Below are 14884 nucleotides of genomic sequence, written 5' to 3'. Positions count from 1 at the left end.
CGACAACAAATTTTTAATACATATGTACAAAGTTATTCCCTTCAGCACTATTTTTACAGCAAAAAGACTGGAAACGAACCAAATGTCTATCTATAGGGGACTAGTTGCGTGAACAGCCATACTATGAAGTCCTATGCAGCAGTAAAAAAAAAAAAAAAAAAAAAGGAAAATCTCTAGAATACTGCTATAAAATCATCTCCAGAATATATTGTTAAAATGCATAAATCATGTCACAATGTGTATAGAATCCTACCTTTTAACTAAGAAATAATCAAAGAAAAAAGCATAAAAAAGAGCAAAGCAAAAACAAATAAAAATAAAAGGCAACATCATTGCAATTCATACTGTAGATATTAAAAAACAGTAAGATATTAATGCCAATAAACTTGAATGCCAATAAACTTGAAAACTTAAATGAACAAGAAAAATTAAGGGAAAGACCAATTACCAAAACGTACACAAAAATAAAATCTAAATAGGGACACCTGGTTGGCTCAGTTGGTAGAACATGTAGGTTCTAAATTCAAGCCCCACACTGGGCATAGAGATTCTCAAAAATAAAATCTTTTAAAAAATAAGTAATTAGGGCGCCTGGGTGGCTCAGTGGGTTACGCCGCTGCCTTCGGCTCAGGTCATGATCTCAGGGTCCTGGGATCGAGTCCCGCATTGGGCTCTCTGTTCAGCACGGAGCCTGCTTCCTCCTCTCTCTCTCTGCCTGCCTCTCTGCCTACTTGTAATCTCTCTCTGTCAAATAAATAAATAAAATCTTTAAAAAAAATAAAAAATAAGTAATTAAAAAAATAAGTAAATAAAATATAAATAGCTCTACACCTGTTAAAAAAAATGAACCCATATATAAAGACCCTCCCCAAAAGAAATCTCAAGCCCACCCCCTTCACTAGCAACTTCTAAATTAACAAAGAAATAACATACTCTCATAAAGAATACTTCTCAATTTGTTTTATGACACCAGATAAACTCAACACCAAAATTAAAGGAGGATTTATAAGGACAGAAAACTACAGACCGATTTTTCTCATAAATCTTATAAATCTATTGTTTAAAAATCCCTAAATCAAAATGGTAGCAAATTGAATCTAACAACACATAAAAAGAACAATACGTTACAACTTTGAAAGAAAATTGGTTAATATTTGAAAATCAGTCAGCGTAATTCATTACGTTAACAGAATAAAAGGAAAATCATACAAACTGGCAGGAATATGAAACAGAAATTAAAAGCTAATTCTAATCAGGTACCTCAGAGTTGTATAATAAATCTATAATACAAGCAAAAAAATACACAATTATTCCCAGGGAACCAGTTAGCAACTTGGTTTAGAATACTGTCAAGGAACCTTCTATTAGCTATTACCTACCCTGATCATGAGGCAATGTTGGAGACATCCAGTCAAAATTCTGGATCACCAGTGAGAATGTAAAATTCTGGATCACTAGTGAGAATGTAAAATGGCACAACTACTTTAGGGAAAAAAAAATGTGTATCTTAATATACTTACCATATGACCCAGTAATTTCACTCCTAGAAATGAAAACTGATGTTCACAAAAGACTTCTATTAAGAAATTTCCAAAAAAAACATTCGTAGCAGCTTTATTTATAATAGCTAGAAACAGCCCAATGTTCGTTAATAGGAGAAAGAATATACAAACTGTGTTACATTCATATAATGAAATATTACTCAACAGTAAACAAATTACTGACACCTGCAACAGCATAAATGAAAATCAAAAGATAGACACAAGAGTACACACTGCATGATTCCACTTACATGAAATTCTCAAACAGCTGAAATTAATCTATAGTGGAAAACCTTGCCTTGGGGGCGGATGGAAGGGGGAAGATTTGACAAGGAAAGGTGTGAGGGGTCTTTGGTGTGATGGTAATTTTCTATATAATACGAGTGTGTGTGGGAGTGCCTGGGTGGCTCAGTCAGTTAAGCATTGGCCTTCAGCTCAGGTCATGATCTCAGAGTTCTGGGAATGAGCCCCAGGTTGGGCTCCCTGCTCAGCAGGGAGCCTGCTTCTCTCTCTCCTGCTGCTCCTCCCCCCCAACCCAGATCTTGCTCTCCCTCTCTCTCTCTCTTAAATAAATAAATAAAATCTTAAAAAAAAAAATGGGAGTTTGGGTAGCAGATTAATGCATTTGTTGAAACTCAGCTAAGGTACTCTTAACATCTGTGCATTGTATTATATATAAATGTTGCACCCAATGAAAAACCTTAAATACTGAACTGTAGCTAATGATACGCATGCTAAAGTACCTCGGAGAAGTGTGCCAATAACTGTAATTTGTTTCAAAAAGCATAAACAACATGGATTCATAGATGAATGTGGTAAAATTTAACAAAAAATGGTAAAATCTAGACGCTGGACATATTTCAACCTTGCTGCAGATTTGAAATGTTCATAATGAAATGTTAAAAACAAAGTTAAAACTCTGTTGCCTTTTTTGAAGCAGGTCCAGTGAGGAAGCTTTCTCCAAGTACATATATTAAGGAGCAAGCAAGCATAATTTGTAGAAAGAAAGGGACTTGGCACAGGAAATTTTAAAAAATTTTTTCATTCCTTTTAAGCAATACATACAATTAGACTTCAGGATAGGATGTGTACAGTTCTTCGTGTAGCTTAAAATATTAGTTGATAGTGCCATTTGTTTACAATAAAAATTGAGAAAGTCATTAGTTTCATAGTAGGTCTATAAAGAGAAGGGTTTTTTTTAAAGATTTTATTTATTTATTTGACAGACAGAGATCACAACTAGGCAGAGAAGCAGACAGAGAGAGAGACAGACAGACAGACAGAGGGAGAAGCAAGCAGGGTCCGGAGAACCGGACCCTGAGATTGACCTGAGCCAAAGGCAGAGGTTTAACCCACTGAGCCACCTAGGTGCCTCTATAAAGAGAAATTTGACCAAGGATCTCCCAGAACATGACATGCATTTATCAGTGAAGCAGGTGCATTTTAGTCTCTTCTAATTATCTCCTTCAGGTAGGGGTAAAAAAAAAAAAAAAAAAAAAGTCCTATATGACTTTTCCAGTATCGAATTATATTTTTCTCCTTGCTGCTAGCAGCAAACATAGAATTCTGTACCAACTATTTTTCTTCTTAAATCAAGCAAAATAAGGACAACACCATTTCAATTATAATCTGTACAATTTAAAAAATTTTTTAAACCTCAACTTACCTAAGAAACACATTTTACATCTTGACTTAGGAAATACATTCACAGAGATCTGAATCAAAAGTTTCAAGAAACACTTACCCTTATTACTTACGATGAAATTGGATATTTCAATTTTATTCTATTACTTCAAAATCCTGGTCACAACCCACTAAATTGATATCATATCTTCCTAATGAATCATAACCTGTCATTTCAACATTGCATTATGTAGTTCTTACATTTTTTTTTTTTTTAGAAAATATGTCCTGGATATAGACTGCATTGTGATATAAAAATTTTAGAAATATGAGTATCTTTTTATTGCTTTCTATGTGCTAGTCCAGACTCCTTTTCTCATGTAGAATTAACAAATAAATATTGAACACCTATTTTGTACAAGGCCTCAAGCTAGGAACTTGAGATGAACAATCTGGTTATTCTTTAAATATTTTCTTCTTAAGAAACTCACGGAGTTTTAGACACACTCTGTTTATTGTAAACCAAACCCCATGGGGTCACATAGGACAGCATCATCAATGCTTTGGAATTGGATACACTGAATCAGAAATGACATTTTTGCCAAAAGTCATACTGTTAAAGCAATGGAAGAATCAAATTTTCTCAACTTTAACTTTAAAAATCTAAAGTTTTTATTTTTTTTTAATTTCTTAAAGATTTTATTTACTTATTTGACAAAGAAAGACACAGCAAGAGAGGGAATACAAGCAGGGGGATAGGAGAGGGAGAAGGAAGCTTCCCGCCGAGGAGGGAGACAGATATGGGGCTCGATCCCAGGAAGCTGGGATCATGACCTAAGCTGAAGGCAGAGGCTTAATCCACTAGTCACCCAGGCACTCCATAAAAATCTAAAGTTTTTAAAACAACTTCAAAACAATATTCCAGGGGCGCCTGGGTGGCTCAGTGAGTTAAGCCGCTGCCTTCGGCTCAGGTCATGATCTCAGGGTCCTGGGATCGAGTCCCGCATCAGGCTCTCTGCTTAGCAGGGAGCCTGCTTCCCTCTATCTCTCTCTCTGCCTGCCTCTCCGTCTACTTGTGATCTCTCTCTGTCAAATAAATAAATAAAATCTTTAAAAAAACAAAAAAAAAAACAAACAATATTCCATTTCTTTATTAAGATACATAATGAGAGGCGTCTGGGTGGCTCCATTGTTAAGCATCTGCCTTCAACTCTGGTCATGATCCCAGGGTCCTGGGATGGAGCCCTGCATCAGGCTGCCTGCTAGGCAGGAAGCCTGCTTCTCCCTCTCCCACTCCCCTGCTTGTGCTCCCTCTCTTGCTGTCTCTCTCTCTCTCTCTCTCTCTCTGTCAAATAAATAAATAAAATTTTAAAAATAAAATAGGATACATAATGACATTTTTACACATAGAAATAACTAGGATAAAATGTTTGATAACATCCTACTTAAATTACACCCATCTATCAGAATATATTCAATATTTAGTGTGTGCCAGATACTGTATACTCAACACTCTTGGACAAAATCTCCCAGTTCAGTTTTGAAGAAATGAGCAAAAAGGGACATTTTCCTCCTTTTCAAACTCATGAAGATGAATACGTTATCATTCTAGAAATAGAGGGCAGAGCAGCCAGGTGCTGGGGACCTGACAGTCTCTGAACATACAAAAAAGCCTCCTACTTTAGAAGGGGTTGTGAGGGAAGGCTTCCGTGGAGGTAGTGGTTCAGCTGAGACTTGAAGAACGAGAATCAGCCACTCATGCAAAGAGCTGAGAGAAGAGCATTCCAGACAGAGGCAGGAGCACAAATGACTAACTGGGGACACGGAGCCAACAAGTGATAGAGGAGATCCCAGAGAAAAAGGATCAATCCTTTGAGGTTGGGAACCAGAAACTTGGAATCCTAAGTAGGTAAAACGAGAGAGTACATCAAAGAAAAGGACCAAGCATTGCAGGCAAGGAAATGGAAAGGAACAAACCTAGACTGTATGATGGGAAACAGGGCAGGCAAACCTGACTAAGAGGAAACAATAGGACTTAGGTCTAGTTCTGGGGTGGGCTTCATCAGTTTGGAATTCCAACATTACCTTCTAAGATGGCGGAAGGGTCCCAGCAGTGCCTAGGGTTGGAACACCGTTCCCAAGTGACTGGCGCTCAGGCCTCATTGCAGGCAAGAAATACTAGTTATTTTGGTTTTGCAGAAGCAAAGGAACTACTTTCCTTCTGGCCCGAGTTGTGAAGAAACCGATTCTCCCCATTTTGGCACCAATGTATGTGAAGTGTAGACACCTCCAAGAAGACAGGGTTGGAAGGTGTAGCTTAAATCTCCTAGAGAGTCAAAGAAGGATCCAAGGCAGTCATTTCCCTGGTGAAGTTAACTGAGTCCTAATCAACAATAGGAAAAATTGCCTCCTTTAAGAGTTGTGGCCTTGGCTTCTTTTTTAGCCTCAGGAAAATTTGGGCAGAACAACTACTTCTGTGGTCTCTCAGGCCCTGAGCTGACACTCCATGTCAGAAAAGTCACTTGTTTTAAACAGAGGAAGAGCTACCTTTCTTCTGCTCTTCACCATGGTTATTTAGTACTTTTAAAATCCAATATTGCTTCTTTTTTTTTTTTAAGATTTTATTTGACAGAGAGAGAGACAGTGAAAGAGGGAACACAAGCAGGGGAGTGGGAGAGGGAGAAGCAGGCTTCCCGCTGAGCAGGGAGCTCGATCCCAAGACCCTAGGATCATGCCCTGAGCTGAAGGCAGATGCTTAACCACTGAGCCACCCAGCAACCCCCAATATTGCTTTTAATACATGATATTTAGGAAAGAAGATAAAAAGAATTAAGTCATGGGGAGAGAGAGAAAGTGATTTTATCTTAAAATTCTCAAGAGTCATACCACTTTCCCTGGGAGACTTTAATTCCAAGTACCACTTAGTTATTTTCCAAAGCAGAAAATGACAGCAGCCTGTCTGAAGAGAAAAAGAGAACAAACTACATTAATATATCAAAAACACCTTCTCCCCAGCTTCTACCAGCTTTCTTCTTCTAAGCATTTCTTAGCCTGGAAACTAAGAAGAGAGGGGTATTTGTAGCTAAAAGGCACTCACAGTTAGCCATAAGCAGTCTTTATATTCTTTACATTTTTAAAATACATCAGGTTCAGGGGAAGACCAAACAGCTCCCCTTATATTATATGCGGTGAGTAATAGGGCACCTGGGTAGCTCAGTGGGTTAAAGCCTCTGCCTTTGGCTCAGATCATGATCCCAGGGTCCTGGGATGGAGCCTTGCATCGGGCTCTCTGCTCAGCGGGGGGCCTGCTTCCTCCTCTCTCTCTCTCTCTGCCTGCCTCTCTGCCTACTTGTGATCTCTGTCTGTCAAATAAATAAATGAAATCTTAAAAAAAAAAAAGAAAAGAAAAGAAAAGAAAAAGTATGGGGTGAGTAATAATGGACAATGCTCAAAAGGAGGATTTCCATGTAACTGTTTAGGTCAATTCCAGTCTGATGACTAGTGTGTGGACCAAAAAGCAGAGGTGGATCCAGAGCTTCTGTAATTTCAAATGCTCTCAAATCTTGGGGCGCCCGGTGGTGCAACAGATTAAGCATGCAACTCTTGGTTTCTGCTCAGGTCATGACCTCAGGGTCTTAACATCAAACCTACTTTGGGTTCCCTGCTCAGCAGAGTTTGCTTGGGATTCTCTCTCTCTCTTCCTTTTCCCCTCCCCCTCTCAAATAAACAAATACATATTTTAAAAATAGAATAAAATGCTCTCAAATCAACAGACAAACTTTGGAGAAATGGCTAGGTGTTTTTAAGGCTTTGTTAATATTTTAGAAAACTCAAGAGATACTATGTGAAACTCTTAAATCAGATGCTATCAAGTCGTTACTGAGACAATCTCAGATTTCTTCCAGAGTCATCAGGTCCATTTGTTAAACCTAAAGAGATTATAAGGAGGAAAATAGACCAAGAGAGTAGTGTTGAAGTCCACTTCGTCTAGCCTCTAGGAACCGGAAAATTTAAGTATTTTGGCACCAGAAAAATCCCTAAGCCTTGAGAATAAAATCTTAGTACTAGATTTTATGGTGACAGAGAACTGCTGTAGGTGGGTTGATGGCAGCCTGAATCCCATGGTGGGCACAAGAAATGGCCCTGAGGGTAGACTGAGAAGATCCTGTTCACCCTGGAAGAATATGCAATGAGCCAAGACCTCCCTTCCCTTTATTCTAAGATTGGATGTAAGAGACACTACTATGGCATGGCAGGCTCGTTTATAAACTCCCAAATACAGTAGCCTTGTGCTCCAAACCAGTTCTCCAGGAATGAGTTCACCTCCTCTGATCCCCAAACCCTGGCGATCAGGCGCCAAATGCATATTGCATGATGCCCTGCAGACTGTGCTCACTGCAGACCCAGGCCTCTAAGAGCCAAATATGGAGTGAAGAGAGAAGCAGATCTCTCTTTTGAATCAAAGGAGAGGAATTCCTATGCCCTAAGAACAAGATGGAATGTACTTAAACTGAGATTAGCAGAACAGAGGGTAAGACATGGTGGTCAATTGCATCTTTTGGGTTTGAATCTCTGCTGTATGTTAAGATCTGTGACCACAGCCCCCATACCCAGTTTCTCTGCACCACAGTCCCCTATCTAGAAAAGGGGGGTAGTAGAACCTCACAAAGTTGTTTTGAAGATCAAACATGATACTGTGCATGTAGAGCACGGTACACGGCCCAGTCCTTGGTAGCTGCTCAATAATCACATGACCATAATGATCCCAATGAATAGAGGAGGCATTATTAAAAACAAATCCTCCAAATCCTTCCTGCCGTAAAGCTTTCCTCCCAGAGCACATCACAGTTTTGAATAATTTTAATATAGGAGGTGTAGAGCTTCCACAAGGAGGCAAGCCAAGGGCCCTAACCTGGCAGTCCCCTTTCTGTGACCCCTGCTTCTGCTTTACTCAGCCACTCAAGGCTTTTAGACTGAAATTCCCAATTCAGATTCAAAGAAAAGAAACTCTCCTCTCATGAAGACGAGAAACAAGCAAACAAAAAAATTTTATCTCAAAATTGAACATAACCTAATGTTATGTGTAAATTCCCAAACACCCATGGCTCAAAGTGTTTTCTTCCCTCAACCCTGCTACCATGTCTACCATGATAGCCTCCCACCAAAAAAGACTGCTCAGAACCATAGTTTATTTCTTTGTCTGAAAAACTAGTAAATATTAAAGAAAGGATGAGTAGGTGGATGAATTAAGCACCTGAGAAAGTTAAATGAAAAATGATTTACTTGGCATGCCTGGGTGGCTCAGTCGGTTAAGTGGCTACCTTTGGCTCAGGTCACGATCCTAGGTCCTGGGATCGAGCCTCGCATAGGGCTCCCTGCTTGGCAGTGATCCTGCTTCTTCTCTGCCTCTGCCTCTGCCTGCTACTCTGCCTGCTTATGCTCTCTCCCTCTCTCTCTCTGACAAATAAATAAATAAAATATTTTTTAAAAGATGTTTTACTCGAATGAACAATGCTGCTAATCATCAGTTACAAGCAACATGAAGTTACACTCGACCTAAGGACTCAAAGGAGGTCCTAAAGACATTCTGGAAATATGTTTGAAAGACAAGAGTAAAACCTTAAAAACATTTTTAGAAAAACCTTTATAGGGTCACCCGGGTAACTCAGTTGTTAAGTATCTTTCTTCAGCTCAGGTCATGACCCCAGGGTCCCAGGATCGAGCCCAGCATTGGGGTCCTGGGATCGAGCCCAGCATTGGGCTCCCTGCTCAGTGGGAAGCCTGCTTCTCCCTCTCCCACTTCCCCTGCTTGTGTTCCCTCTCTTGCTGTCTCTCTGTCAAATACATAAATAAAAATCTCTGGGGGAAAAAAAAAAGGAGGCAGACAGGAGCAAATTAGGGTTTTTCAGGGCAAGTGAGAACACTGGATTTTATTTTAAGTAGAAATGGTAAGACAATAGAGTGTGTGGGCAGGAGAGATGAGAATCACAGTTATATACTAAAGTGTCAACAGCAGTTATCTATAGGCAGAAAAATGTCAAATTTGTCCCTCCATTTGGTTTTCTGTATTTATTCTCATTCTCATATTCATTTCTTTACTCTCTAGTTCTTTAGTTCTCTCAAAAGATAAACTCTACCATTTCCCCCAACCAAAAGTTACGAATCATTCAGGGCTTTCAATTATTTAAAAAATGGGGGTGCCTGGGTGGCTCAGTGGGTTAAGCCGCTGCCTTCGGCTCAGGTCATGATCTCAGGGTCCTGGGATCGAGTCCCGTATTGGGCTCTCTGCTCAGCAGGGAGCCTGCTTCCTCCTCTCTCTCTCTGCCTGCCTCTCTGTCTACTTGTGATCTTGTGATCTCTGTCTGTCAAATAAACAAATAAAATATTTAAAAAAAAATTATTTAAAAAATGGTTTCAATTAATTAATTCATTCATTTTTCATGTCTCTTTCATTACATCATGTCCCCTTTTCTTTTTTTTTAAGATTTTATTTATTTGACAGAGAGAGATCACAAGTAGGCAGAGAGGCAAGCAGAGAGAGAGAGAAAGAGAGAGAGAGGAGGAGGAGGAAGCAGGCTCCCTGCCTAGCAGAGCCCGATGCAGGACTTGATCCCAGGACCCTGAGATCATGACCCGAGCCAAAGGCAGAGGCTTAACCCACTGAGCCACCCAGGAAGTCCCACATCATGTCCCCTTTTCGAGGAAACACTTCTCTTTTAAAAAAAAAAAAAAAAAAAGGAAAAGGAAACCATTATAATTACATTGATAGCTATTCAGCTTAAAGTGTTTGGTTAAAAATGGAACACTGTTTGCAATTAAACCAAACATACAAGTCAGGTTCCTATGTAAGCTATTAACATTGTTAGCCTTCTGAGACAGAAATAAGATGAGGCATATTCTATAAATTCAAAAGAAGGAAGAACATGGTGTCACTTGGAAAGCAGACCTGAGGGGCACCTAGGTGGCACAGTCCATTGGTTTAGGCTCAGGTCATTATCTCAGGGTGGAGAGACTGATACCCACATTGGGCTCGTACTCAGGGTGGGGCCTACTTGCGATGCTCTCTCCCTCTGTTAGCCCCTCATCCTCCCCACATGCACAAGCGCGCAAGTGCACATGCTCTCTCTCTAAAATAAAAAAATCTTTAAAAAAGTTAGACCTGAGCCTCTATAGTCTACCTAACTCCACAGTCAAGGTCTTAAGTATTTCTTGAAGACAAATGAGACCCAAGGTATCATTAACTATGTGAAATAATGTTTAAATGACTTTTTTTTTTTTTTTTTGCCAGTATACTCCTTAAAGATATTCTGAAATAACCCAAAGGAACTCTGAAATGAATCTGAAAGTTTTTAGTATGTTTAGTGATGGCCTATCTATGCTGATGTTCTGATTAATTAAGATTAATTGAAAATATAAATACTATGGTATGACTTTTAAAAACTCAACAGTAGGGTCACCTGGGTGGCTCAGTGGGTTAAGTGTCTGACTATTGTCCTGACATCAAGCCCCAGGCAGCCTCCATGCTCAGTGGGGAGTCTGCTTGAGGGTTTGCTCTCTCCCTCTCCCTCCTCAAATAAATAAATCTTTTAAAAAAATGGAAAATTGCCTTGTTCATGATAGGAGAGTCTGAGCTCAGGAACTGATGGAACCAAGTCTGGGGATTATGATCAGAGGTAGTTCCTAGGTTTGTACCCTCAAGTTGAAGTTTACTATTGAGTTTTTACTTTTTACAGATTTATTTATTTTAGAGAGAAAGAGAGCATGAGTGGGCAGGAGAGAGAATCTCAAGCAGACTCCACACTGAGTGTGGATCCAGATGTAGGGCCCAATCTCACCACCCTGAGGATCCCAGGACCCTGAGATCATGACCCAAGCCAAGACCAAGAATTGACCACCTAACTGACTGAGCCACCAGAGACACCTTCATTGTGTTCTTTCAAAAAAGGTATCTGCAGTTGATAGGAGAAAAACCCCAGTTTATCTAAGATTCCTTTCAATCATTTACCACATATTAAATCTACAACCACCACATATTAAATCTACAACCACCATTAAAGAAAAAATCTTATAACACTTTGTTAAGTACAAATAATAGATTTTATTTCATCCCTGAAAACAAAAACAAAAAACAAAAATGTCCACATCTAATAAGACTGAACAATTATTCCAAACTTCACCCAGCAATGGTATGGAATTAATTTCTTCACATAAAGTATACAGAAAAGAATTTAGAAAGTTACCTTTCATGAAACAGTATTTTCTCATACTTATTTTAATAAAGCATTATAATTATTGCTACTATGTGTGGTAGCATATTATAACGAAGAATATCCAAAACTAAATTCAATATAGTCTAAATCTAGAAGCTAGCTGCACTTAAGCAGTTATTATAGAGAATAAATACTATGAAATATAGGGCACCATATGGCAATTAAATTTGCTACAAAGGACATTTAAATAAAGGTGTACTTTGCTCTATCCTAGAATTACCCAAGATTAGGATCTCTTGTGCTATATACAATAGCTGTTTTCCTGAAGAGTCAATCTTCATAACTTAAATTATATTTTAAATGCTCTTAACTGTTTTTAAGTGGTCATTATATAAAATGAATACCTAATGTATCTGTTACACAATCCACGATTTCATAAAGCCAGATAATCTTATATAATGTCAACATTTTCCAAGCAATTTAATGCAGCACAAATACCTTTATTATATACACCCAACTAAAGACCTTAAGCATCCCAGTCTCACAAATATCCCAGTCTCCCCTTCCACTGCCAACATAACAAAAGCAAAATTTACCCAAACAAGGAAATAATGTACTTTCCACATAACACAGACACTCAAAGGATTAAACTTTTTAATTAATATTCATGTATGTGAAAGATCATGAATACTTTACTTATTTTTAATCTCATCATAAAAATATCTTCTATTCTTCAGGATATATGTAAGAAAACGTAATGTATGCGATTAGAGATTAGTATTTTTTTGTTATTTAATTGTCTCAATGTTTAGACGAGGTTATAGACAGTGGCTATTAACCATTTCAAGATTATACCCTCATAAATGTAATTTTTCAAAATATACAATAATTAACCTCCAGTTATTCTGAAGGATAGTGCAAATGAAGACATTCTTTGGGTCATAACTTCAAAACCTTATTTTCAACATTATACTTCCTTTCTCTGCTCATAATCTGAGTAACAAAATATAGTACTGAAGTGAGCACATTTTCTAATAGTATTAGTCTAACAGTTAAACCTATTGAGAACAAATGACAAAATGATTCAATAACAACATTCTCCACTTGCCTAAAAAACATGTGATATATTTAAATAAATATTTTCTAGAAATGAACCCATGCCTTTCAGTGTTTTTGGTTCCCCTTGATCTCAATCACAAAAGATTTATACAAAGATCACCTACCTGCTTACTACATCAATCATGTTACCAAATTCCCTTTATGGATATAGTACAGCATCGAGGAGACTTGCCTGAAAGCAAACTAATAACTTTTAAAATTTATATACAGAATTAGAGTTCTGTGGATCCAGCACATTCCTCAGAAATGCGTGGGGCTTTTATTGTACAGTATTATTCTATCCTAGCCAGCAACTGAAAAGCTTTCTGCCATAGGATATACTCCATGGTGGATGTAGCAGCGCACGTGACCTTCAACTGCTATCTAATGCTGCCAGATGCATTTATCCTTTTATTTGTGGTGACTGGCACCAGGTTTCCACTAGTGCCATTGGTAGTGTTGGTTGCCGAGCCGTTCACAACTATATAGTCAACCTTGTTCTCCAGCTTTCCCAAGCGTTGTAAAATGTCATCTAAAAGGACAGCGATTGTTCTTTTCAGATCCGCTAGGGAAAGAAATCAGAATAAACTATTTAAACACTGATAGAGCACTTCATATTTGTATTTTTCTAGTCCAAGCAGGGGACGAAAAGTGAAATATTACTGAGTCATCAGACAGAAAATATACTAGAGACAAAGCACTCATACTACACATAGGAAAAACCTAACTTTTTTTTATTAAAGATTTTACTTATTTATTTGACAGAGATCACAAGTAGGCAGAGAGGCAGGCAGAGAGGAGGAAGCAGGCCCCCCACCGAGCAGGGAGCCCGATGCGGGGCTTGATCACAGGACCCTGGGATCATGACCTGAGCCAAAGGCAGAGGCTTTAACCCACTGAGCCACCCAGGCGCCCCAATTTTAATCAATGGCATCACATACAGAGCTTCCTAAAAGAGGAGTCATAAAGAGTTATAAGGTGAAACTCACTTTTCTAGTGCAATCAAATACATTTAAAGTCTGATTCAAAACTGTATTCCCTCTGGAAGGAACCCCATGTACTGTGAGTTTCTTAAGCAGTTTGTAAAGATGACTGTAGACGAGGCAGGGAAGGTAAAAACCAGATGAGCTCAGCAAGAAATTCAGAGAAATGCAGAAACAAGAAACCTGGATCCTCCAGAAGCTGAAGTGGGTGTATGAGTGGGGGAGCCCAGAATTCAGGGCAGATGCCACAGATACCAGCAGTGGTACTGACGTAAATTTCTTCCAGGATGACAGCAAAGTTTGTATCTCCTTGAGAGGTTAAGGAGTTTTGATAGGATTTACCTGGAAAGAATGAAATTATGACTCTTCTTTAGAATTATTTTTTCAAGCTTCCCAAAGGCACCTAGTACATATGAGGTACTCAGTAAGTGGCAACTAATATTGTTATTTTTTGCTGATCCTCAACAATAAAAGCAAGTCAAGCCCTAACAAACAGCTAACAACAATTGATAAGTTTGTTGATGGTTCTGTTACAGAAAGATCAGAAAAAGCACAAGCAAAATTTAAAAAAAAAAAAATTGGACTTCATCAAAATTTAAAACTTTTGGGCATCAAAGAACATTAACCAGACAGTGAAAATAACAAGCAGAATGGAAGACATTTTTGCAATATTTGCATATTTGCAAATCGTGTATCTGACAAGGGCTTAATCTCAAAAATATCTAAAGAACCCTTAAACAACAAAAGGATGAACAACCCAATTTTTTAAATGAGCAAAGGACTTGAATAGACATTTCCCCAAATAAGATATGCAAATGGATAATAAGCACAAGAAAAGATGCCCAACATCACAATGAGATACCACTTCAACCTACTAGGATGGCTATAATCAAAGAAAGGGAAAAACAGCACGGTACTGGAGCAAAAATAGAAACATAGCTCAACGGAACAGAGAGAGACTCCAAAAATAAATCTGTGCTTATATGGTCAATTAATCCATGACAAAGGAGGCAAGAACACACAATAGGAAAAAGACAGTGTCTTCAACAAATGGTGCTGGGAAAACTGGACAGCTTCATGCACAAGAATGAAATTGGACCATATTTAACATCATACATAAAAATAAACTCAACATGGATTAAAAACCTAAATGTAAGACCTAAATTCCTACAAGAAAACATAAACTGTACTTTCTTGGCATTGGCCATAGAAACATTTTTCTAGATAGGTCTTCTCTAGTAAGGGAAACAAAAGCAAAATTAACGTATTGGGACTACACCAAAATAAAAAGCTTTTTGCACAGGTAAGGAATTCTTCAACAAAACAAAAAAGGCAACCTACTGAATGGAAGAAGATATGTGCAAATTATATATCCAATAAGGGGTGAATATCCAAAATATATAAAGAATTTATACAACTTAACACCAAA

The 14884-nt window shown here is 38.3% G+C and overlaps 1 protein-coding gene across 1 annotated transcript in view; it reads right to left on the bottom strand.

Annotated features, from left to right (window-relative positions):
• Nucleotides 1-11242: 11242 nt before the first annotated feature.
• The window catches only part of CCDC126 (coiled-coil domain containing 126), a 50354-nt gene continuing 46712 nt past the window's right edge, over nt 11243-14884 (bottom strand). Inside the window, exon 3 of the mRNA XM_044246221.1 lies at nt 11243-13037. Coding sequence (XP_044102156.1) covers nt 12853-13037 — 185 coding nt within the window. The 3' untranslated portion in view covers nt 11243-12852. The remainder of the gene's footprint in view (nt 13038-14884) is intronic.

Source organism: Neovison vison, chromosome 4 (assembly GCF_020171115.1).
Source record: "Neovison vison isolate M4711 chromosome 4, ASM_NN_V1, whole genome shotgun sequence".
In the NCBI taxonomy this organism is placed as follows: domain Eukaryota; kingdom Metazoa; phylum Chordata; class Mammalia; order Carnivora; family Mustelidae; genus Neogale; species Neogale vison.
Note: the sequence above shows the minus strand (reverse complement) of the source record. Positions and strands in the feature narration are given on the sequence as shown.